Source organism: Acartia tonsa, chromosome 1 (genome assembly GCF_053477335.1).
Source record: "Acartia tonsa isolate MP-2025a chromosome 1, ASM5347733v1, whole genome shotgun sequence".
NCBI lineage: Eukaryota > Metazoa > Arthropoda > Copepoda > Calanoida > Acartiidae > Acartia > Acartia tonsa.
Genome location: NC_137260.1, coordinates 63,336,758 through 63,363,614, shown reverse-complemented (window position 1 = coordinate 63,363,614; position 26,857 = coordinate 63,336,758). Strand labels below are relative to the sequence as shown.

The following is a 26,857-nucleotide window of genomic DNA, read 5'->3' as shown; positions in this document are numbered from 1 at the left end:
TAAGTATTATAAATTTATTGTAGTTAAGCCCATGGTCTATATTATGCTTCTATCTGTCATTATATACATCAATATGCAAGGGACAATTTGGAATAAAAACAGAACTAAAATTGTACACAAGAACAGAAATAATTCCAAAGCTGTATTGTAAAATCAATATATTTCTAACCTCAATAGTCTAATTTATAAAACTATTTCAAGAATATATTGGTTTTCCATTCTCTTAATACCTCTTAATATAATTTTATTTTGCTCACAATTCTAGTTGAGAAATAAATAAGAGAGAGGGAGAGAATTAATCTGCATATATTTACAAACTCTTATATGAAAAAATATAAGAATTTAATAAGTAATTATTAATATCTTGTATGTAGTTATTAAATTTTTCAATATCCAAAGTAAAGCAAATATTTCAAAGCTAAAAAATCAATAAAATGTATATAAAAACTTTTAATATTTAAATGGATATATTATATTATTTGCATTTATCAAAACACTATTTGTTATTAATGTACAAAATTTTCCCAACAGGATTAGAAGGACTGATCCTGAGCACTGACTTCAGCTCCATGTTCTAACAAAAACTTTTCTACATCTGTGTGTCTATAAAATGCTGCATACATGAGACTGGTCCATCCTTGATAGAGATATATAATATTTAGAATTAATTGTATAATGTGAACCCTATTTGTTTATACATCAAGAAATATATGATAGTTAGAAAGAAATTATATGCAAAAATCAAGAAATTGCACACTTTTTTAATTAATAAATTTTAAGCCATAGATTTTTAAATGAGATAAAGAACATACCTGATATATTCTTCTCATTCACATTAGCTCCATGTTTGATAAGCAACTTTACAATTGCTTCATGTCCATCACGAACTGCCAACATCAACGGAGTCCAACCTTTAAAAGTTGTGTTGAAGGATTTTAGTGATATTTTAATGTCAACAAAATTGAGGTTAAGGAAACCAAAACTCATTTTATTATTAAATAAATTTTGGATTACTGAATTCTAGGTTTTTGGAAATCTTAATTTTTCAACAAATATTAAATAATGTAAAAATGTGAACAAGTATATTTAATAGTTTATTAAAGTTTAAATAATTAAAAAATGAGCAGGCAGTCTCAAAATTATGTTTTTTTTCTTTAGATTTAGATAGAAAAATGTATATTTACAATATTTTTCTGTTTTTGGAAAATAAAACTAAAACTACTTACCATCTTTATTTTTATTATTCACATCAGCACCATGTAGAATGAGCTCTTGGACAATAATTTCATTTCCATTCTTAGCAGCATGGTGCAATGGAGTGTTTCCTTTACAAGAACTAGTTAATAAATAATATCTACAGTGCTTTTTTTCTTTATAAATATAAATGAGAAAGCTTGATTTCAATTTATATTGAAAATTAATTATTTATAAAATCAAAACATTATTTGTACACTTTTTCATTTCATAAATGTTAAACCATATATTTACATTGGATGAAGAACTTACCCTCCCTATTCTTATCATTCACATTGGCTCCATGGTTGGTGAGGTACTTTACAATTGTTTCATGTTCTTTGCGAGCTGCCATCATCAATGGAGTCCATCCTTTATAAAGTTATGTAGGTGAATTTTTAGTGATTTAATAGTACTATTTTATATCATGTTATACAACTTTTAAAAAAAATAATCTTGTTAGTAAATTTGGTATTACTAATGCTTTTTTTGGAAATGAAGTATAAAAGATAAATAATAATTAATCAAAAAAAAAAAATCTAAAAATTTAAACCTGGATACTTAAAAGCTATGAATAATAAATAAGAAAAAGGTTACAGAAAGATAAGAAGGAAAAAGATTACCATCTTTATTCTTATCATTCACGTCAGCGCCATGTTGTATGAGCTCTCCAATAATATTTTCAGTTCCATTCTTTGCTGCAGTAATAAGAATAGCCACCCCTAAAATGATAGTTTTAAAAGATTTTGGTCAATAATATAAACTTAAAATACATTTACCCAAATACTATGATTTAAAACATTTGCAATTGCAACCTGTAAAATAAAAAAGTCACAAATCTTTGATATTTTTGATAATAGAAAGTTTATGGTTTATTTAAGTTGAAAAAAAATACTGCACAATCTGTTTAAGAAAGAAATATAAAAAGATAGTATTTATATATGTGTCTTACCATCATATTTTGAATTAGCATCAGCTCCATATTCTAATAACATTTTCACGATATCACTTTGTCCATTTTGTGCTGCCCATAAGAGACTGCTATATCCTATGAATAATATATATGGTATTAAAAAAAAATTATGTTTGCAACAAAACTATTCAAATGATAAAAGGTCCCTATCTGATAAATTTTGTTACTTTTATTTTATAAATCTGTTTTCTCAATTAAAACCAGTGAAATATTTCAAGAATTCTATAAAAAAAAAGACTTTTTTCGAGAACAGAATAATAAATTAAATTTTTTTGCAATATTGAAACATGTAAGTTATCATAATACCCAATTATTTTTATTACTTACAAAAGTTGTAAAATTGTCAAGCATGTGTGGCTTTTTTATGATAGTTAAAAAAATTTAGGAAATACAAATGAAATCAATGCAATTAAATCATAAAATTTTAAATTAATATAAAATTTACTACTAATAATAAGATAGAAGCTAAAACTTGTACAAAAGGTAAGCTTTAGACAAAGTTTGTAAATCACAAAGAAAAAAACCATCCACTATCTTCTCTTTATAAGTTATAAATTCTATTTAATTTCATAATGTAAAATATCTTTATATTACCGTTAACAAAAAAAACTCTTTTGGTAATTATGTAAAGCAACTTAAACTACAGTGTTTACATAGAAGCACCTATATAAACAAAGTATTTATTATTTGGATAAAATCTAATCACTACTCCTTACCATCTATAGTTTCTTTGTGTCTTTTCTCTTTTGCAAGCTCAACACTGGCAAATCCTAGATTAAATACATTTTTAGGTGTATGCAAAGATAGATTGATTGAAAAATATAATGTATTATAAATTATGTAGAACATCTTAATAAAATTATAAAGCTAACCAAAAACATCATCAGCACTGACATCAGCTTCATGTTCTAATACAAATTTTACTTCTTTGATGTATTTTTGATATGCTGCATACATAAGTTTGGTCCATCCTTGATAGAGATATATGATATTTTCAAATATTATGATGTAAAATACAGTTATTTATAGAAGGATATGATGAATAAAAAGTAAGTTAATTTTGCATTTATAATTAACCCATAAACAGATTGAAGCATTTTATTGCCCACTTTATATTTTAATTTGTTGAAAATAAGATAAAGAATCTACCTGATACATTCATATAATTTCCATTGGCTTCCTGATTTATGAGCAACTTTACAATTGCTTCATGTCCTTCAAGAGCTGCCAACATTACTGGAGTCCAACCTTAATTCAGTGATTTACTAAGGGTGCTAAATAAAAAGAAAAGAGAAAGAAATAGAATGTTCCATCAATAATATTAGTTAGAAATTCTGTAGGAAAAAAATATAATTGGCCAAAAATTTTAGATATCTATTAGGGTGGGTCCATTTCTCCCTTTTTTAGATTTTACTGTTATCATAAGTTGTGGAAGTCATATATATGTATGATAAGCCCCATTCAAGTGACTTGGCTCTTATGGCTGCTGGCGCGCGGGGGGTAAAGTGCCCACCCCCTTATAAAAATTCAAATTCAAACACAGGCATGTTCCATATCAAAATAAACGCATTGAAATGCTGATTACGAATCTGAAAACCATTTTGAAAAATATTACTCCTAGTTTGAATAAGATCTCATTAAGTACCTACAAACAGATGATTAACCCATTAGTGCCGAGCGCCACTTTTATGGGCCGATCGAGCTGAAATTTCAGGGAAGCTTTATAATTGTCAAAACGGAATTCGTATTTTTTTGTTTTGCTCTAGTGGCGTGCACAGGAAAGTTGCAAAAAAAACCAGTTCGGCTCGGCCATAAATACCAACCAGGCATTATTACCCCTTTTGGGCGGTTTCCGCCGGCGTTAAAACCCGGTTTTGCTGTAAAAACCCGGTTATTTCGACCAAAAATCGAAAAATGTAATTTTTGAATGCCAAAAGTGAGATGAACACTTTTTAGAACTTTGATATGATCTGAAATTGAAAACTACACAACCTCATGTAATCTATAGAGCTACAAGTAATATACAAAGCGATTTTTTTCAAATTTAGTGTTTCGGCTATAGGTGCTGCCGTTTTCGGGTAAAAAAAAACCGTTGCTCGAAGTTTTAAAAGACACACACTACAAAAAAAGAACATATAAAATTCGGGTGTTACATATCAGAAAACGAGAATAAAACTATTGGGTGACACCTATAGAGATTACTAGGGTTATTAGGGTGGCTCAAACCCTTACTAATGACGTAAACTGTTATTTTTATTGGTTGAAAAGTTAAAACCGGGTAATAAAAACCAAAACCGAGCCGGGTTTTAAAACTGTCAGGTATTTATGGCCAAGCCGAACCAGGTCATAATAGGGCGTAAAAAAACGATAAAAAAATCAAAATATAATAATTTGAATAAAACGAATTCACAAATAGATGTACTTGTCAATAAACATTAGATTTCACGAAAAAAATCAGCGACTTTACTATAAAAACAAAAAAGTTAGAAGGGGTATTTTGAATTTTCATGATTTTCAAATTTTGTTTAGCTATACCGGCAAACGGAAGTAAGCTAAAATGGCCTGCTCCAGGGGGAAATGAAAGCCAGGGTAGTAGAGGGGGGATTCATACTGAGAATGATGCAATTATGAAGCCGGAAACAGGTTTTTTTTCCATTTTTCGGAACCGGGTTTTAATGCCCGGTTCGGCACTAATGGGTTAAGTCAAATTGTTCATTTTGGTAGGTTATTTGAAAATCATTTCAGACTGAATCAATATTTTTTTAAACGGTTTTCAGATCTGTAGTCAGCATTATTATGCGATCATTTTGATATGCAAAATGTCTGTGTTTGAAGGAATATCAACTTTTGATTTTATAAGGGGGAGGGCACATTTTATACCCACCATGTGCCTGTTGTTTTTAGATTTAAAAACCTCTTCCAAGTTTCACAGGGTTTTATATTGGCCCAGTTACCCTTGTCAATATCTACTAATGTGATATTCCAAAATCAACCCACCTTAATATATTTTCAGGTATCATGTAAAAAGGTTAATAAGGGTGTAGGTCAATTTCTATATAAGACAAAAATATAGACACAAAAATTCAGCTCATGAGGGGTTAGAAAAGGTGGGCTCTATCACTACCCCTCCCCAGTTTATTAATTATAATCTATTTTAATTCATGACTTCTAAACTAAAAGTTAGTTTATATCCATTAAAACTAAAGTCCAAAAAAATCTACCCTGAATATAAAATAATTTATGAGATAGTTAAGGTTAGGTTCATTTTTAGGGTTTTGTGAAAAAACAACCCCCTCCTCCCCCCTTAAATCCAATAAGCTTTAGTAACATCCCCTTTTTATAATTTTATGTGGCAGAAAGAAGAAAAGGGCAAGCTTACCATTTTTGTTTGTTTCATTAATATACGCTCCATTTTGTATGAGCTCTTCAACAACATCTAAATGTCCATTATGAGCAGCGACAGCCAATGCAGTGTTTCCTAAAAATGGTTCATTTAAAGTTGGTTAAAGAATTCCAGGATCAATGATTAAACTGTCTGTCTGTATAGCAGTGTTAAACTGATAGAAACCTCATCAACTTCCAGGGTTGTCAACTTTTAGTCCCAACCCAAAATTTCTATATAAGACAAAAATATAGACACAAAAATTTCAGCTCATGAGGGGTTAGAAAAAGTGGGCTATATTACTACCCCTCCCCAGTTTATTAAGTTCCAATCTTTTATAATTCACAACTTCTAAACTAAAAGCTTTAGTAACATCAGTGTTTCCTAAAAATGGTTCATTTAAAGTTAGTTAAAGAATTCCAGGATTAATGATTAAATTGTCTGTCTGTATAGCAGTGTTAAACGGATAGATACCTCCTCAACTTCCAGGGTTGTCAACTTTTAGTCCCAACCCAAATATTCTTAAAACCACTATTAAAATGAGGGTAAAATAGAGCAAGTTTGCAAAGGATATAAAGGGTGATGAAAAAATTATCAAATTTAGACACAAATGCGAGAAAACACAATTTCTAAGCACCTGTAGCTATACTGATCAACCAAAACAAGTGGGAGATGCGACAATTAAAGTAATAAGGATAGTGTTAGTATTTAGATGCAATAAAATTTTTCAAAACCAGGCTTAACTAAAATTGGCAGAAAAAGCCATTTTAGGAAAGAAGATATCATTTTGCTCTATCTTTGAGATATCATGCATGAGATAATTTTTAATTTTTTTCACTCTGTCTCTTTACAGTTGAAATTGTTATCTCATTAAATTTAACCTACAATTTTTCAAATATACCTTGGGATTGTTTTCCAAAATTTTTAAAATTAATTTTCTTTCTGAGCCAACCTGTAGATAGATGTAACTCACCATTTCTGTCCTTAGTATTGATGTGAGCTCCATTTTCTAACAGTATCTTCACTACATTAGTGTATCCATTCTTTGCTGCAGTAACAAGAATAGCCTCTCCTAAAATTAAATATAAAGAGATTTATTGCTTTAATTTTTGGCCTACACTGCTTTACTTGTTGAAATATTGGCCTGATATCATAATGTGTAAAAATTTAGGAATGCAATAATTGACATAAATATTTTTTTTATGTATATTATCTAAATTTCTTTGTTATAATATCATATGCTTACAAAGTGTTCTACAATTAGAGCCAGTCTACTTGTATGACCTGTTGAGGTTATTTGAATTATGTGAAACAATAGACTTTTTAAAGTACTTTATTAAAAGTGAGAAGTATGATGGAATTAAAATATCATGTAACTAACCAGCATTATCCTCAACATTGACATCATCTCCATTTTCTAATAGAAACTTCACAACATCAGTGTCTCCATACCTTGCTGCATTTACAAGACTGGGTTCAGAAATTCCTAGACACAAATCTAAAGTTTTTTTCATTAACTTTTTTGATTCCTTGGTTGGGAGAGTATTCTATGAAGTTGTACTTTATTAAAACAATTCTTAATTATTTTCTTATTATATTTAAGCTATATTAAACTAAAAGGACTTGGCAGCTTACATCTGATCGTTTTTATGGAAAAATAAAGAAAAAATTCTCAAATAAAATTTTCAAAAACTGCAAGGAATAAATGAAAAGTAGATATTGACAATTACAATCTGATTTTTTTGTAAGAATATTCCTTTCATTGATTAAAATCTAATATCAATGGACAAATCTTTATTGCCTGTACACTAAAACAAGTTAAATCACCAATAACTTTACCATCTTCATATTCTAATGGAGACTTTATTAAATCTTTGTTTCTCTTCTCTTTTACAGACTGAAAACTTGTAAATCCTAGATTAAATTATATATATCTTAATTAAATTATATATATTATATATATATCTCCTTAAAATAAAGTAACAGGATCTATCTATCTGTCTGTGTGTGTGTGTGTACCAAAGGATCTTGCTAACCACTAAACTGAAATAGTTCTCCTTTACAGGGTAGCTTCTCATAAGTCCTGGGAAAGTTTATAGCTATTTTGGGGGAGAGTACCACTATCCTCCCAAGAGAAATAAAAAAGTACAAAAATATAAATAACCCCATCTAGCAGATTTAAAAATATTTTTTGGTAAACAGCTGATCTTAACATAGATTGAAAAGAAAACTTTTACATAACTCTAAAGTCTTTTAGGGGCATAGCCCCATAATATATATATAAATCAATTAAATGTAATAGATAAATCATTAAAATGATATTATAAAGCTAACCATAAATACCTTGAACACTGCCATCTGCTGCATTTTCTAATAAAAACTGAACTATTTTAGTGTATTTATCATATGCTGCAAACAAATGTCTGGTCTTGCCTAGGAAGAGATATTTTGTATTAGAATATATTGTGTAATGTGAAGTTGTGTTATTGATACATACAGAGGAGGCTATGATAGTAAATAGAAAGTTTAATTTTGATCAATCAAATTCTAGTTAACTATTACAAAATTATGAAATATAAAAATTAATTTTCTTCAAATTTTTGTTATTTATATGATAAATCATAGTTTTTCCACAGAATAAAGAACTTACCAAAGTCATTCTGATCATTTGCATTGGCTATCTGGTTGTTGAGGAACTTTACAAATGTGTCATGTCCTTTTAGAGCTGCTGACAACAATGGAGTAGATTCTTTATAAAAATAGAATTGGCTTAGTGGTAGGTCAACTTATTTTAATTTTTTAGTACATATATTTTTATTAAAAAGAAAATAATTGTCTCTGCAAAGTTTTTTTTTTTAAATGAGACAGAAAACTTACCCAACATTTTCCTATCATTTTCATTGGCTCCCTGTTTGATAAGGATCTTAACAATTGCTTCATGCCCTCCTAAAGCTGCTGCCAGCATTGGAGTCCATCCTTTATAAAGTTATGCTAGAGGTCTTAATATAATTATAAAAATAAGATAAATTCATTTTATTGATCAAAAATAAACAAATGATTTAAAGGTTATTCAACATTTTATGTATGAAAATCCTTTATATAAACTAAGCATATAATTGAAGTACAATATTGTAGAATAACCCTTCTAAAAAATTGTTCTTATAGCTTAAAGTAGCAGTATTTAATTTTAAAAAATTTGCACAACCAGTAAATTTTTAAATAGTCAAAATAATTATTGAAAAATTTTGATTATTCATATATTTGTTTCCTGAGACTTCAAAAATAAATACTCTATTGGCTGGTTCTAATGTCCTTATTCATATCCAGTTGATGTAAAAGAAGAAAGAAGAGAGATCAAAGAAAGTTGTGATCATTTGGACTCCTTAACCTCACTGCTATCTTAATATTAAAGATTTCAAATACCAATCATATGTATTTCATACAGTACAGTTTAAATGTGTTAATGTTGTATTGATTTTCTTAAGGAATTAAAATGATGTGCTTTTTTCTCAGGCAAGAAATAAATTGTAGTAAGATAAAAATGGAAAACTTACCTTTTTCATTCTTAACATTCACATCAGTTCCATTTTGTATGAGCAAATTAACAATATCTTCATGTCCATTCTTGGCAGCAAGAATCAAGGGGTTGTTTCCTAAAATATAAATATTATACAGATTTAGATTAATTCAGAGGGTCTCCTGAAAATCCTTGAAAAATTACACATACATATTATTAGCATTTATACATTGATTATTAGATATTGTGTTAACCTTTATATTGAAATATGAATATTTTTTTCTGGATGGGAGGGGGGAGGGAGGAAGTATTTAAGCCCCCTTCTTTAACTATTTTGCCTCTTATTTTAAATTAGTGAAACATAAAGTTACAAAATTTTCAGATTTTTCAAATAGCATGACTATGTAACTTTTCATATTGTGCTATTTAATTAAAACTGTACTTTACAAATTTCTGGCCCGACCAGAAGAAATACATAAAAATAATTATATGACCTTGTCCTTTTGTCATGAAGTTTTGGAATCATTACTAGTCTTGGTAACCTAGCTATTCAATAACATTGTTACAACTTATAATATTATTTGTATTATTAAAATATTATGTAACTAACCTCCTCTATCCTTTGTGTTGACATCAGCTCCATGCTCCAACAAAAATTTCATAACATCAGCATGTCCCATCTCTGCTGCCCATATAAGACTGGTCTTGTCTAGACATGAATAGATTATGATAACATGTTGTCAAGTTATAAATAGAATTATAGATTCACACAAAAAAATGTATTGTAATGCAAAAATTGGTAAATTAACCATTTACAAGAAAAATAGGAATTTTCAGGGTGCACTCAAAAAACTGTATTTTCTAGTTTTTGGGAGACAAACAGAAGGAGTTTGATAAAAATAATTATAGATCCCTATTCTGGACCTTCTTATGAAAATATTTTATTCACCTTCAGGTTGCTTTTCAAAACAGGAAAATACAGTTTGTTTGGCTTTGACACTGTGTATATATTAATACTTTTAAGTAAGTTAATAAAGGGAGATAGCCATTTCCAATGTTTTTAACCCTTACAGATCGGGGGGGGGGGGGGCTCAAAGAGCCCCCCCCCTCTAGTTTTTTTAATCACATTTTTTTTGTAGGTAAGATGGAGAGCTGTAACTTCATGACTTTTTAAGTTTAGTAATTATACGTCGGCATGAGTTGATTTTATTAGGATATCTGGTCTGTGTCAGTCGTGGTGTCCGGTCAAAGTCGGTTGGGTAGCAAAAAAATTAGCAAAAATTCTAAATAAATCTTAATTTCTACATTATGACTTTTGTGTATAAAATTTTACGTCTTTATCTGTACCAGGAGCAGAGATATCTATTAAGGTGGGAATTGGGGCCCGATCTGTAAGGGTTAAGAAAGAATGTGGCTTCACTAATCAGAGCACAGAAAAGAAGTCACAATTATACCCAAAAAAAAACCCACAAATAGTAGATTGATTTCTTAATTTCTGGATTTATTAAATAATTAGAATGGTTCAATGTTAAATTTCATCTTGTTGATGCCTGTTGTTGTTATATATAATTAGTTGAAATTTAAGGTTTTACTTTTACTGTTATGTGATTCTGATTTTTTTTCAGATCATAAAATTGACTTTTCTTTCTTAGTAACTTACCATTTTCATCCTTAGCATTGATATTAGCACCATGTTCTAACAGCGTCTTTAAAACATCTTTGTATCCATTCTTTGCTGTAGTAAAGATAAGAGAATACCCACTCCTAAAATTAAATAATGTATGTGTTATAAAGGGTGAGCAAAAAAATGCAAAGATTTTTAAAATTCGAATTGCGTGGCTTGTGTTAATGGTAGAAAAAGGTATGCATACCATTAGAACTGCTATGAACTCTAATTTTAGGCAATATAAAAATGATTCATGTACTACGCATAGTTTAGGAGCTACGTGTTAAAATGTCCTAACTGACTTGTGAGTAAATCATTAAAGATTAAAGTATTTATTGAAAATGCATACATTTTTAAAATATCATATAGGCAGCTTGTGTTAATAGTAAAAAAATATTATGCATAACATTAGAACTGCTATAAGAGCTAGTTTTTAAAAATATAATAACAATTCCTGAGCTAATTGTAGTTTAGTAGCTACATGGTAAAATGTTCATACTGACTTAAGACTTGACTTGAGGGTAAATCATAAAAGAAAAGGGTGTGCCAAAACTCGTACATTTTGAAATTGAAACTGCGCGGCTTGTGTTTATAGTAGAAAAATGTAATATATCGTTAGAACCATCATAAGCTCTAGTTTTTGTAAATATAACTACCAATTTTTTACTATTTGTTGTTTAGGAGCTATGTTGAAAAATAACAAATGCGAGAAAAGTTGAAAAATGTTTTAAGTCAGTTGGGACATTCTAACACGTAGCTCTTAAATCATACATAGCTTAGAAATGATAATGTTTAGCACAAAAATCATTTTTATATTTCCTAAAACTAGAGTTCATAGCAGTTCTAATGGTATGCATACCTTTTTTCTACCATTAACACAAGCCGCGCAATTCGAATTTTAAAAATCTACGCATTTTTTTTGCTCACCATTTAGATCAATTTTGGTTATTAAGGTGTCTTTCGTCACTTTGAAAGCAACCCAATATATAAATCTAAATTGTGGCTTTGTGATTTCTATTAAATAGATAGATAGACAGCTAAAAAAAGGGTTGGTTAGATACTTACATAAATGGGCAGTTAGTAACAAAGATAGTATTATTATAAAATATGTGACTAACCAACATCTTTTGAATTAGTTTCAGCGCCATGTTTCTTTAATTCCTTAACAACATCACTTGATCCATTTTGTGCTGATATGATACCGGCATCTCATAGATGATATGTGTAGAGCATTTTAGAAAAAAAATTAGCATTTTTCTATGTTAGGTCACAACTAACTTAATAATAGTAGGTCCTGTCATCTGTAATATGCTGCTTAATTTTGTGACTTTTATATAAATTAAACATCTTTTTTTTAAGTACAAACAAAGAGATCAATATGAATATATTACAAACTCATAAAAAAGATCATTTTGAACTGATTTGAAAATATAAGGATTTAAAGGAAGTCTGCAAGAAATACACAGCTTTAATTGCTGAAAGACTGACTCAAAAAGACCCAAAATTTAAAAATGACATTTTAGGTACATGGAAATTGTGAAAGTTTTTCATTGCTTATGATAGAAATTTGTATATTTTGACTAGTCTTATTTTGAGCTTATTTTGGGCAAAAAAATAAAATGCCTGTAACTTATTACATTTTTTAAGAACATCACTTTTTATAGTTAAAATCTCTCAAAAAAATCAATTCAACTTTGTGTTTGTAAGTATAAAATCATAACAGAAAAAATTAAACTAATACAAGTATCTACAGAAGCTCAGCTTTGTTTAAGTAATGAGTGGATTCAGACTTCAAATTGGCTGGAAACTCTAAAAGCTGGAATTAATACACTACAGTACAACACAAAGTTTAACAAATTTTTTTAAAATGATTATGTAAAAGAATAGACACAGAATGATGAAAGCAAAAAAACTAAGCTTTGTGAAGCATAAAACATATGGCTTATTGTCAATTTAAGTTCATAAACTTTTTGTGTCTTTGTTTACAGTGTCTACACAGAAACATAGTATTTATGACCAGGATAAAAACAAATCACCAATCCTTACCATCTCTATATTCTTTGTGTGATTTCTATTTGGCAAGCTGCAAACTGGTGAATCCTAGATTAATTGTATTTGTATGTTAAATATTTTAATTTTATGTATAATATTCTTATAATAAAGTTTGTATGTTTGTCTGTTTGTTTGGATCTTGCCAAAAGCTGAACCAATATGATTCTCCGTTACTGGATAGCTTCTTATAGGTCCAAGCATAGAGAAAATAATAGAGGCCTGTTTTGGGCTATTACCACACTGAATTTCATTAAAATTCCACCACATTAAAAAATAGAAGTATTTTTAAAATAGATGTAATTTCCAGAAAACTATATTGGATGTTTGAAGCATGCATCTGATTTTAAAAGAAGAAATAGAATTGTTTTGAATCATTTTCAATTCTGACAAAACCTTGTGAAAGAATATTAAATTATCATTATGAATTTTTCCTAAGACTTTGCTACTGACACATTAAAGCTAATCACAAACGGTTTATTAGGGACCCCTTAAAAATAAGGGTATCTTTAGCCTTACTTTAGTTTAGGGGAGATAGTCTACCCTTAAATTTAGTAATGTCATGCTTAGGTAAAGATTTTGATAGGAATACTTTAGCCTTACATAAACCTATCATATCAATATAAGGTACTCTAAGTTGTCTTCCTTTGCCAGCCCCCCCTCCACATCTACCCTTTTCAAACGATTCCCCCCCAATGAATAGCCGCCGCCATAACACTCACCATTCCCCTCCCCCCCCCCCCGTCCCTTAGTGTTCTTTCAATTGGGGTTATATAAGAAAAGTTTCATTAGACTTAGAGGCGTTAAAAATTATCATGAGGCTGTATATTCTATTTTAAGTTTTCTACATTTTTTCCCTTAATCTTAATCTTGTTTTTACTAATTAAGAGATTTTTTAGCTGATTAATATAAACTCTTCCTATCTTTTAAGTAAAAGATTTAGGAATCCCTATCATAAACCCCTCTCCCTTTATGATGCCCCAGCCTTATAAATCCTCCCTTTTCATATAATTCTCCACCTAGGTTTACCTAAGGGTGTCGTTAATTTATTAAAAAAAAATAATGAATAAAATTGTTTCTTAGCTTAACAATTTGATATATTTTTTTAACAAAAAATTTTGTGGATTAAATTAAACTTTAATACAATAGAAAAAAATCTTATAGATTCATATAGAGCTAAAAGCATACTCTTTGTAATAAGTTTTAAATATAACTCTTTGTAGAATTTAATTTTCACGTCGCCATAGTTGTTCATTCAATTTAACAAAAAAGGATCAAAGATTCAGCACTTTTTCCATTTCAAATATTTGATTATGAGTCATGTGATTTATCTATATTTCATGTAGTGCCTGTATACCAAGCAAAGAAATCACTCTGTACAAAAAAAAAATTTAAAATCTTTCTTTATAAAACTTACATCTTTAAAGTTTAGAAAAGTAGCTGCAATTATGTATAACAAATATAGGATGTATGTCTGTGTGTGCATGGGAATTAAATAGAAACTTTGAAGCTATTTAAGGCCATAATATTTTTTTTTAATTCAAGCTAAAAGAACGATTTGCTGTTTTTAAAAATAACCAAAAAAATAATAAGGAAGTACAGCAGTACTACAGTATAATTAACCAATAGATATAATAGAACTAGATGGTCAATCGGGATCCATAATTTGTGAGACTTAACCCTTAACAGTTGGGCCCCTTGCCGCACCTTTATCAGTAGTTCAATGCCCCCCCCCCCATTATCTCAGCTCCTATTAAAGCTAGAGGGCTAAAAAAAAATGTGCATGTCCCCTATTTGATAATGAATTTTCGCTTCCTCCACACTTTTATTCAACAACCTTTGTTTTTACATCCTTTTTTACTTAGGGGGGGGGGGGGGATCACAAAAAAAAACATAAAAAAAAACTTTGGACAAAATACAGCTTTTTGGGAGATATATTTTTCATCCCCTCCATTTTATTTTATTTGGGGGAGGGTTTCCTGAACCCCATAAAACATCCCCCCAAACCTGTAGTAGTACATCCTCATCCTTATACTAAAGTAACAGGAAGTTTGTGTGTCTGTCTGTGTATCTGTACCGAAGGATCTCGCTAACCGCTGAACCGATTGGGTTCTCCTTAACAAGGTAGCTTCTCATAAGTCCCGGGAAGGTTTATAACTATTTTCTTGGGGGGTGGGATAACCCCAACGCCCCCAAAGGCTTATCCTAAGAAAGACTATTTATAGCTGATTCATTTTGCGAATGATATGAAAGGATAATTGCTCTTTCTAACCAAATTCTGTTTACTTTCTAACCAATATATGGCAGATTTATCCTCCCCTGTATTCCTATTGGCTGAATTTGGGAGTATGTATCTATATTATACCTTTTAATATTTGTTTTTAAATATGGCTACGGCATATAACTAGGAGTTGAAAAAAACCTTTTGAACTCTACTCTAAGGTTTTTTGAAAAGATTTTTTAATTCTGACCATAAACAAAAAAGTTAGCATTTTGGGAGTTTGTGACCCACCTCCCATTTTCTGTGGGGGGGAGGGGGTGGAAAATATTCCTCCCAAAAAGTTGTATTTTGTCCTAAAATTTTTTTAAAAATTTTTTTTAGCTAAAAGAACAATTAATTTGCTGTTTTTAAAAATAACCAATTAAATTCTATTTGTTTGGCTATAAGATTGCTTTTTTTTATGTAAAGTTGTACTTGTCATGAAAACCGTACATTAATTTGTAAGTACTTCTTGTCAACCCCCCTTCCCCTCTCCTAACATTTCTTCTTTTTGAATTTTTACCTGCTTTCTCTCCATTTAAGAACACTTTAAGTATACCTATTTCTTTATGTAAGCCTTCCTTAAAGTTATACTTACATTAATTTCTAAGTAACCCTTGTCTACCCCCCTTCCTTTCTTTATTGTCTACCTGCTTTCTCTCCAATTAAGAACCCTTTTAGTATACCCTATCTTTTTATGTAAGCCTCTCCTAGCGTTTCTTCATTTTGAATTTTTTTGGTTAAATAATGAAGTTAATTTAGAAAGTTTATGCTGAAGTTTTTTATGCATGGAAACTTTAGGCAGCTTTGAGAACCTGTTTTCCTTGAATTTTTGAAATTTTGAAAATTGTGTATTGCAGTTAAGAAATTTTGTTTTGGCTTATTTATAAAAACGTTTCCTAGTTTTATATGTATGGCTAAGCTTAACTAAAGTGTATGTAGCCTTTCTCAATGTAAAATTTAGGTAAGCCTTATAAAGTAAATTAAAATAAAAATCATAAAATTAATGTTTTATGGACCAAAGATTTTTCAAGTTTACTAAAGTAAAAAAAAATGATTTAAGAAAGATCATGAATTAATAGTATTATACTCATTGTAATAAGTTTTTTTATATGTCTCTTTGTAAAATTTAATCTTAATAATCTTTTTTGTTGTTTATACATTTTAACCAAAAAGGTTTTTTAAATGTTTAGCATCTGCCCATTTGATTATAATTCATGATTCGAACCATGCTAAGCAAATTGCGAATAAAAAAAATTATCCTTTACAAAATATTTTGAAGCAATTCTTATAAATCTACTATCTTTAGAGGGGTTTATGTATCTTTAGAGCCGAAAGATAGAATGTATGTCTGTGTGTGTCTGGACTAAGAACTGCGCATGAAAACAGTTTGTTTTATTTTAAAAAGTTTTTTTAAAGCAAGAATAACAGTTTCCTTTTTTTACAAATATAACAAATATAAGAAGCTTCCATGAAAAGAAACCGATTTATTCCAGAAGCTAGCGAGATATTTTAGACACCCTTTATTATATCTCTTTTTAATGGCCCTTGAATTTTTTACACTTTACTTTATATTAAATTTTGGCCTATATTAAGGAACATCTATGAACATATCTTTCATTTGTAAGTAGAGGAAATCAGGGATCTAAAGGGATAAGACAATAGTAGATAGATTGATATTCCGTCCAAATTGAATTTGGGGATGCCTAGGCAAAATTTTTGCATTTTAATTTTTACACCCCTCCCCCCCCCCCCAACATAAAAAAGCTTGGACGTCATTGTCCTGTACAATTAATTATTGAAACGGTTGGATATTAAGATTAATAAACATACCACTTAAAATTTTGAAAAAAGTCCCAACAGTTATTAAGCTATTAAATAAGAAAACGTTATAATAAAACTTTAGGGACTAGTGTAATATTTTAGAAAGCCCAATGACCCCTCCCTTCCTGGATCGAATGAGAATGTTTACTTGCTTTCTACCTGACTTAACTAGATAAGATACCTTTTATATTTTAAGTATACCTAAGTAATTTTATGTAACCCTAATTAAATAATTAAGAAATAAAATTTAAAAAAATATGAAAGACAAGTCTTAATTAGAGCAAAGTTTTTTTTGTCTACATAAATAGAAAAAAAGAAATATTATAGATAACTAAAAGTGTACTCATTGTAATAAATTTTGAATTATGCCTCTTTAAATGTAGAATGAAATGATCACATATATTTTGTTGTTCATTCGTTTTAACGAAAAAAATAATTTGCAAATGTTTAGGACACCTGCCCATTTCCAATATTTGAATATGATTTGTGTTTTTTATATATATTGGGGGAGGTTAATTTACCATATTTTCTATTAAAAAAATCACCCTATAAAAATATTTTTAAGTAACCATTCTTTATAATTAGAAAAATCAAAAATATCTTTAAAGAGGCCTTAGATGGTTACTTGCTATTATTTATAACACAGATAGGATGTATGTGGCGGAATTTACAAGGAACCGTGCTCAAAAACTTTAAAAAGTTAGGAATATTTTTCCAAAATTTTAGTTAGAAAAACAATTGGCTGTTTTAAGACATAACCCAAAAGGTACTCGTATATCATCAAACCTGCTTTTTCTTGACATAGCTTAATGTAACTAAGAACAAAATAGGAACCCCTAGTAAACTTTATAAGGTACCTTAAACCTTTTCTAAGTCTTACTTGACATTACTACATTTAGGAATACTTAACAATAACTAAGAAACTCCAAAGGTATACTTAACTAAAAGCTTACATAAGCCTGACATAAGAAAATACCATTAGGGACACTTATCTTCGTTTGTGATTCTCACTATAGTTTTTAAGATCTAAATTGCAGTATATTAAAACTTTTTCTTAATAAATAAACGTTTTTACAAATTAATACAAACACTTGATTTTAAATCACAATTATCAGCTTTTCAGTGCTGACCAACCCTGAGGGCTAAATAATCTATAATACAAAGTAGAATGATGTCTGTCCGTCCGTCCGTCCGTCCGTCCGTCTGTCTGTCCGTCTAAAGCTTAAGTTCTCGGTAACCACTGAACCAATCGGATTCTACTCTTCAGGGTATATACCTATTGGTCCTGTGGTGGTTTTAAGCTATTTTCTTGGGGGGTGTGACACCCCCAACCCCCCCAAAAACAAAAAATCCCCCCCCCCATTTTTTTTTTTTTTTTTTTACAAATTTTACGAATTTTACGAATTTTACGAATTTTACGAATTTTACGAATTTTACGAATTTTACGAATTATACGAATTTTACGAAATTTACGAATTTTACGAATTTCGCGAATTTAATCGCAAAATGTTTTCCTGCTGGGTAGGTGCGAAAATTTGTGATCCGTTCTGCTGGGTAAGTAATAGAAGATGTAATTATACCTCTTGGGGCAAAGCCCCTAGAGGCTAGGGGCGAAGCCACTAGTATCATTATAAAATGTCAAAGTATTTCTAAACCCATACATATAATAAAAAATTTATATTATGTTGGAAGCAACGTACATATCATTACATTTTATACAATAATTTAGATTATTTATTTTTGAATATTTTATCTTATAAGTTACTAGCAGCTTCGTCCCTAGCATCTAGGGGCTTCACCCCCAACGTGTATGAAAGTCCAACCCCCTCCCTTTATTGTTGTTTTATGTGTCATTATCAGCATAGTATATAACACCTATTTTTTAGGTGATTTTTTTTTTTTGAGGGGGGGTTCTTGACTAAATCAACTTGTATTTTAATGATTTTCCTTATATGTTTGTTTAAAACCCAATAAATTATAGAATGATAATAATAAGATATATTATATTTTTATTTTTTTACATATATAGAATAGGTTATGATTAAAATGCAAAAAGCCCTTAGCAGTTTATCCTTGTAGCAGACGAATTATTTTTTGTCGGGAAAGTAATGTTTTACAATGAAAAACAGGTGAGTATTCAACATCTTATCCTTTTTTCTGTATGGGTCTAAGGAAGGTTTATAACTATTTTGAAAGAGGGTACCAAACCCTTCCCAAGAGAAATTACCCCAAGAAAAAAATCAACCCCTCTAAAAAATTTTAATTTAAAAAAATTTCCTTTAAAACTAAAACTTAAAAAGTAGCATCCCAATTATATTATTTTAATCTTAACTAAAAAAATGGGTTGTCAAAACCAACCCCCCTCTCCCTAATGTGCCCATACAGGCCTCTAGGAACATAGCTGCTGGACTTAGATTAGTCATTTAGTTTTATAAAGCTCACCATAAACATCCTGAGCAGTGACTTTAGCTCCATGTTCTAATAACCATTTTACTACTTCATTGTGTTGCTGATACGCTGCATACATGAGACTGGTCCATCCTAAATAGGAGTCTATCATATTTAGGTAATATGAATAATTATGTGGAGTACAGTTATGTTTACACATAGAGAAGGGTAAGATAGATTAAAAGAAATATATTTTAGTTATTATATACTATAAAAGGTTCCTTATATGTTATAGTTATAAATAATGAATCAAAAAGGTAATCAGACTATAATCTATCTCTTTCATGTTTCTTTGGTGCTCATGTTCAAATAGGGGTTTTAAAAGGTGGCAATTGTTAACCCCCTCCCTCCTTACTCCCCTCTGATCTATTAGGTAATGGGAAGGAATTTGACCTTATGTGGTTTATAAATGGTAATTTATTAAGTACAGATGGTTTTTTAGTTAACAAAATTTTTGTTGAGAAAAAGAATATCTGTAATATTTTCATGTGGCAGAAAATAAAACAGGAAAGCTCACCTTCTTTATTCCTTTCATTCACATCAACTCCATGGTTTATCGCCTCTTTAACCCCATATACCCTATTATCCCAACTATCCCAACTGTCAATAAACATCCCAGTTATCGCCTCTTTAACCCCATATACCCTATTATCCCAACTATCCCAACTGTCAATAAACATCCCAGTTAATTGTCCATTCTTAGCAGCATGGAACAAACCAGTGTTTCCTATTCAAAGATATAAAAAACAGGTTTAGCTTATGTATTATAAAAATATTGACCATATTCTGAGCTCTTGTAAATTAATGCAAAATTTACATAAATTAGCAGTGGCAATTTAAAGAAATCGTGCATGAGAAATTGTTTGTTTTAATGCAAGGTATATGTCAAAAGTAGTCTTACATGTTAGAAATAAATAGAGAACTGTCAAAAGTTTAGTTTTAGCTATAGAAAGAAAAAATACAATTAAATGCACATTTTTATACTCCAGAATAATTTTTGTTCCAATCTTTGCTTAAGTAAAAATAGGCAAAAGAAAGCTGTTTTGTAAGAACTGAGAGCCAATTTTGCCTTATCTTTGAGATATTATGAATGAGATGATTTGCTAATCAGATGAGAAATTTTATTTGTGCACAGTCCCTTTATAGTCACAAGAGGGTAAAAAGGAAATGCTTACCATCTTCATCAACATTATCAACATAACCTCTCTTATTAACCAATTCTGAACAAATTATGAATCCTTTACATATAATATAAAGTAGTTAGGCTTTTATGAAATATTGTACGGATACTTTAGAAATGTTTGGGATATATTTTGATTCCCTTACTTTTAGGGGGTTTAAAATGTTGAAGGCAGGCATTCAAGATTTAAATTTGAAAGGATATGTTGACACCCTTTTCATCCCTCTACTCCTCACTGCTATTGGTATTGAGGTAAGTGGCACAGCCACTAACCAAGCAAATATATTTAGACAAAAGGATAGAATGTAATTGATCATACATTTAAGTAAACTAGTAGATTTATTGATAGATTAAAAGATTAATTTATGTTCATATAAGAATATTTACCTCTATGATCATACTCTATAATACAATCTCCATTTGAATCATAGTAACAAGCTTCATCTAAATATTTTTAAAAATCAAATTAGTTTAACTTAAGTCTACTTATACCTAATTCCCAAACCTGCAAATGTTCTTTACTTATTCTATAATCCTTTAAAATCGCCCCTACAAACCTGGTCCAAAAAATTGAATAATTTTTTTTTTAAATAAAAAAAATGTGGTTGGGTTGATAGTGTAGCTTATCTTATACATGTTTATAAATATTTTGAGGATTATTACCACCATCTTCCATGAGATTTAGCCCCTAAAGAAAAATTAACCCCTCTAAATAATTATTTGGCTGTTGCTAGTCTATGGAATCAGAAAAATATTTACCTGGTTCTTCATTTTGAAATGGGCTTGATGAGCTGTAACCAAAAAACAATACTAAACAAACCTAAAAAAAAAAATACTTTAAATTTTAAAGTTCTCTGATTGCTAGAAACTGTTATTAACCATTAAAGATTGGGTTCTCAGTGTTTTGTTTATGTACAATTTCAAATAGACTTAAAAATTAATGTTCTGCTTATTATGTTCTGACACACTACAAGAGTTATTGTCTGATTTTATAGTTTTGCTTTTATGGATGTTGTCATCCTTGTTTAATATAGAAGCAAAATAATGAAAGGGGTTTAGGGTTATTAAATAATTGGATTCATATAGATACTTGTAATAAAATATATTCTTTAACTTTAACAAGGATGACAACATCCATAAATAGCAAAGCACATAAAATCATAGATATGAATTTAGGCAAGGAGATTTGAAGAGGATTTGATAAAATCAAGATTATGTAAGAAAAAAATACCAAAGAACTTTTTCAGTATTTTTTATGATGAATGACAAAGCAAAATTACATACTGGATGATCAGAACAATAGGAAATTTGGATCTACTGCAGTTCATGGTAAAATATTGCTGGTAACGAATGCTTCCTGTTTCCTTGCAATATTACAAGATTCCTGGATCTAGCATGACAAGAAATATTTCTGGAGCTACTAATGTTTAGCTTTCCTGATTGCTGGCAATTTATGCATATTCCTGGCCACTGCCATGTTTGAAACATTTAAAGATTGGACCCCAAAAATTCCATATAAATGGGCACGATGTATACATGCACACCAATAATAATTGGAGGGATTGAAGGAAAAGGGGCGTTAGTATAAATATTGCAGAATTTTCTTACTTATAAACAGTATGATTAGAAATTTGCTATTAGTTGGTACACCAAGAAAATGGCCTGGACAAATGTACAATAATAAAAATATGAGAGGCTTTATAGAACATGTATGGCTTCCATTTAGCATGCAAGTGAATATTAAGAATATGGGTAGGCATCCTAGAATATAAAGTACATAGCTTTTTTTGTTTGTAGCAAGGATCTCACTCACCACTGAACCGATATGGTTCTTCTTTAGAGGGAAGCTTCTTATAGGCCCTGAGATTGTTTTAGTCTATTTCATTTTTATAAATAAGCCTGGGCATTGTTTAAAGCTATTTTTCTGCCCTTACATATCCCTTCAAATATAGAGTCCCTAAATGCTAGGGGCGCAGACGCTAGTATTTTAAAATTAGCCAGGAATTGCGCAGAGTGAAGGGATGGGGCAGTATAAATATTAAGAAATCGAAAAACTAATCTTGAGTATGTTAAGTTTTGTAAGTGGGAGGTATGCCACATAAATGGCCATGAAATCCGTATATTAAACATTTTGGAGAGTTGAAACAGTTCGACTAAATGTAATTGATTTTATGGTTGTCTATGTTAAGTTTTAAACTTTTTTCCTGAGAAAGAAACTATCCTAAAACCAAAACTGAAACGCATGACTGCTATTTCATAATATTTTAGATTTAAATCCTGTACTTTATTATACTAATAGAGGCTACGCCCCTAGCATAAGGGGGGTTATTTAGAAGGGATATGGATTGGTAGAAAAATAGCCTAAAATCACACCTAGACTTTTTTTATAGAGATAAAATAGCTTAATAAAACCATCCGATGACCTATAAGAAGCTTCACTGTAAAGGAGGATCATATTGGTCAGCAGTTAGCGAGATCCTTCATTGTAGACAAAAAATTTTACTACTTTATATAATAGGATAGACTAGCGGTTGCGCCAATAGCATCAAGGTGCTTCATATTAAGAATAAATGAAGAGAACAAAAAAGCTTAAAGACATATAAAATCTTTAACATATTAAAAGCTTGCCTAAAATTAAAAATCAATCGATTCAGTGGTTATTGAAAATTATTGAACAAACAAAAAAATATTACAATATATTTTATGGTGTCTAGGTAAATAAACAGTTAAACTTTCCTCTAATGTTCATACAGCCTCAGTATCGAGTGAGATGGGTTGTGAGCATGTGAGGTCACTAGGGGGCTTCAGGTATAGTAAAGAAATTTTGGCGCAAATTAAATTTTATGTATGAAAAGGTTTATTGAATTAAGATTTGAAAACCTAAAATGGGGAGGGTATAGAATAATTTAAAATAAAAATCTCCCGCCATAAGCTAATTACTTACCTACATGGCTTCACTCAAATAAATTTCCTACTAATGAATTTATAAGAGTGAAGCTTTTCTATAATCATGTTCTGTACATCACAGTTAACTCTTTTTGTAAATTTAGACATGTTAGAACTGTTCTATCATTTTCAAACTTTAAATGATGATTCTTGGAAAATTTCCTTCATTGAAAAAGCATAGAAACTATAAAACTGTTACCAAACAGTCCAAGAACGCCCTTTAAACTGAATCCTATATTAATTTACGAAATTTTCAACAAGTTTATACCTACAGAATTCTTTTCATTCTGTTTTTTTAAAAAAAAATAATAGGTTTTAAGTATTAAAATCCTCAGGTGTTGGTTTTACTGTTCAAATTCAGAGCCTCACTTAGAAAAAAGTCAGTTTACTAATACGATTATGATTACAAATATATTTCCCCCATTTTTCAATGTATTATAAAAATATTAAAGTAATATATATAGAGTGATAAATAGCTGTGTAACCCTTTTCCTTTTTCAAGGGCCTTGTACCGTCTTTGGGTTGGGTCTTTGGTTTAGCTGAATCTTTCAAAAATGTAAATATAGCCGGGTGCCGGCAAAAGAACATAAAGCAAATTGTAAACAAATGTGAACTCATGGACGCCCAAGCGTTTTACTTTGAATGGGGGGTTCCATACGTTCAAGAGGGAAATCTAACGTATTTTTAAAAAAACTTTTGGGGTGTAAAATAAGAGGTTTCAAAGTCTAAAGGGGTAAACACCCCTTTACCCCTTTACTTGGACATCTATGTATGAGTTATAACCATTTTTGCATTTTTATCTAGTTAAATCTGTTTTGCATTTTCATTTGTTGAAAAATATTTTTAAAATTATCTATTGACCTCATAAAACTGACAATAACCCAATTACTTAAAATAAGGACATAGTTAATTTGCCACCACCTCAGGGGGAGTTCAACCCTTTACAGAAAAATAATTGAAAACAACGTAAATTCAGGCAAAAATTAAATTTGGGAACATCTGCAATATATTAGTTCTATATTTGTCGCTAGATGTCACTACAAACTTGATAATTATGATTTGCAAGAAAGTATTCACATTATTAGAAAAATTTTTGTTAATCACAAATAACTAGATTTAAAAATGCAGTAGTGTCAATTGGACTCTTTTCAAAAAGAAAAAGAAAGCATGAAACAGCTGAATTTAGAAAGCAAAGTTTAATGCAATTATTTCTCGTCTGCAGAATTTTAGGTTCTTGCCATTGGAAAGCATTTAGTAATCTGTTTATACATCTATTCAATAAATTTAATATAAAAATAAATAAGCGCGCCCAAATTTTGGCATGAAAGTTTATAATAAGATAGAAACAATTAAATTTAAAGGTAAAGTTCCCACTCTCCTAAACCCTTCCCCACCTCTTTTAGGAATGCACATAAAATAATTAAAATGACTGTCCCTTATTAATTATTGCTGTTTACCCCTTAAGAAATTGTGAAAAAGGGTATGGGGTAAAATCTCCTGTAACCAGTAATCTTCTGTCATTGCTGGTAACTTGCTGGTAACAGGAACCTAGGATTTAGGCAAATTACCGTGCTGCTGGATTCTGGAATCTTGTAATATTGCCAGGAACCAGGTTGCATTAGTTAAGATATGTAGACCTATCTAAGCGACCGCTGTATTATACTTAATTATGCTCCATTTTCATGGGAATGTTGACAAGAAGTTTCAGTCAACTATCTTTCATAAGGGCCGAGATAATCAAGTTTCCCCCAATACGTTTCAGATGGACATTTCAAATTATAGATTAGCTTCGCTACTAAAAACTATGTTATTTTTACTAAAACACATAAAAACATAACTTTAGGGATCTAAAGGGATAAGACAATAGCCGATAAATTAATGTACATTCCCAATGAAAATACATAAAATTACCCCTTAGGTGGATTAAAATCAGTGGTTGAAACAATTGAACACTCCTTTTAATAAGCCATCTAATCAAAATTCATGAAAGTCTCCAAAGTTGTTAGGCTAAAATATAAGAAAACATTATTATAAAACTTTGGTGACTAGTGTAATAAACACCCCAGTGTCCCCTCTCTCTCTGCATTATTTTGAAATAGAGTAGTTTAACAAATAGAAAAAATTATATTACTAAGCTCAGCCTGGTGAAGTTAATAAGTTCACAGATTCAGGGAGGTAGGGGGCTATTTATTACACTCGTTCCCAAAGTTTTATAATAACTTTTTTTTATTCGTTGAATTAACAACTTTGAGGACTTTTATTAAATTTTTATTGGTTGTTTCATTAAGCTGAGTGTCCAAACGTTTCAACCATTAATTGTAATCTACAAAAGGTATAATGATATGTATCATCAGTAGTGATTTAATCAATTTAGTAGCCATTGTCTTATCACTTAATCTCCCTGTGAACAATTAAAAAGTTAACTCACTAAGCTAAGCCTGGCCATGTTACCAGTTTCATAGATAATATACTACTGAGTAGTGTGAGGCCTTGTACTTTGTGCAATTTGAAAGTAACAAGGATGACAACATCCATAAAAGCAAAGCTCTGAAATGGAAGGACCAACGAATATTAAAATTTGTAGAGTGTCAGAACTGAATAAGCAGATTATTATTGCATAAGTTAAAACAAAATCCTAAGTAAATTTGTTGCAAAACTTCATAAACACACAATACTTTTTAAGGACATACTTACATTTTTAGGACTTGATGATAGAGATGCTTCGCCTATAATATTGTACCTTGTTGTAATAGGAATCAATATTCTAAAAATCAGATGAATCGGATAATTATAACAAACAAAAAAGTAAAAAATCAACATGTTTAAAATGGACTTACAGACATTTCTGTTAATGACTACAGAATTGCTAAATTGTACCTTACTACTACAGGAATCACCATGCAAAGTTTAAAATCGATAGGATACTTCTAACATGCCTAAATGAATGAAAAGAGCTAACTGTTACAGACTGACTGACGGACCAACATTAATTGTAGAAAAGCTTCGCTTTTAAAACCCAATAAAATCTGTGATTTACAATTTATTTTGATATGTGAAAGTTAACTCCGGGTCATGTGTAGAGTTCTGCTAGCATAATGGATATAGAATATGTGGATATTGTGAAAGATTCTTGCATACCCTGACAAAATATTTCTCCCCAATGATCATAGAGGATCATATTGACCAGTATCTATATTAGCAACCTAAAAAAAAATACAATATCCATGTATACAATATCCATTCAGTCTACGCTCAGTAACACAAATACCCATACACTCACACGCACACCCACACACACCCAAGGACACACACACAAACCCACAAATACACATACATCCTCGCACAAACACCAACTCACACACACACACACACACACACA

The 26,857-nt window shown here is 30.0% G+C and overlaps 2 protein-coding genes across 2 annotated transcripts; both read right to left on the bottom strand.

Moving 5' to 3' along the window:
- On the bottom strand, positions 1-11,982 carry LOC145326363 (uncharacterized). The gene is made up of 20 exons (XM_080169676.1): positions 11,890-11,982; positions 10,766-10,869; positions 9,716-9,814; positions 9,143-9,241; positions 8,466-8,564; positions 8,239-8,337; positions 7,932-8,021; positions 7,428-7,502; positions 6,970-7,074; positions 6,562-6,660; positions 5,586-5,684; positions 3,356-3,454; positions 3,079-3,177; positions 2,923-2,976; positions 2,186-2,281; positions 1,857-1,955; positions 1,507-1,605; positions 1,227-1,325; positions 813-911; positions 1-637 (listed from the first exon to the last, which is right to left on the bottom strand). Exons 3-20 carry the CDS (start codon positions 9,783-9,785, stop codon positions 534-536), a joined length of 1,683 nt encoding a protein of 560 aa, XP_080025802.1. The 5' UTR covers positions 9,786-9,814; positions 10,766-10,869; positions 11,890-11,982; the 3' UTR covers positions 1-533.
- An 834-nt stretch (positions 11,983-12,816) lies between these two features.
- On the bottom strand, positions 12,817-25,947 carry LOC145326371 (uncharacterized). The gene is made up of 7 exons (XM_080169689.1): positions 25,907-25,947; positions 21,292-21,352; positions 20,920-20,976; positions 20,528-20,572; positions 19,870-20,079; positions 19,347-19,445; positions 12,817-12,871 (listed from the first exon to the last, which is right to left on the bottom strand). Exons 1-7 carry the CDS (start codon positions 25,922-25,924, stop codon positions 12,843-12,845), a joined length of 519 nt encoding a protein of 172 aa, XP_080025815.1. The 5' UTR covers positions 25,925-25,947; the 3' UTR covers positions 12,817-12,842.
- Positions 25,948-26,857: the final 910 nt, after the last annotated feature.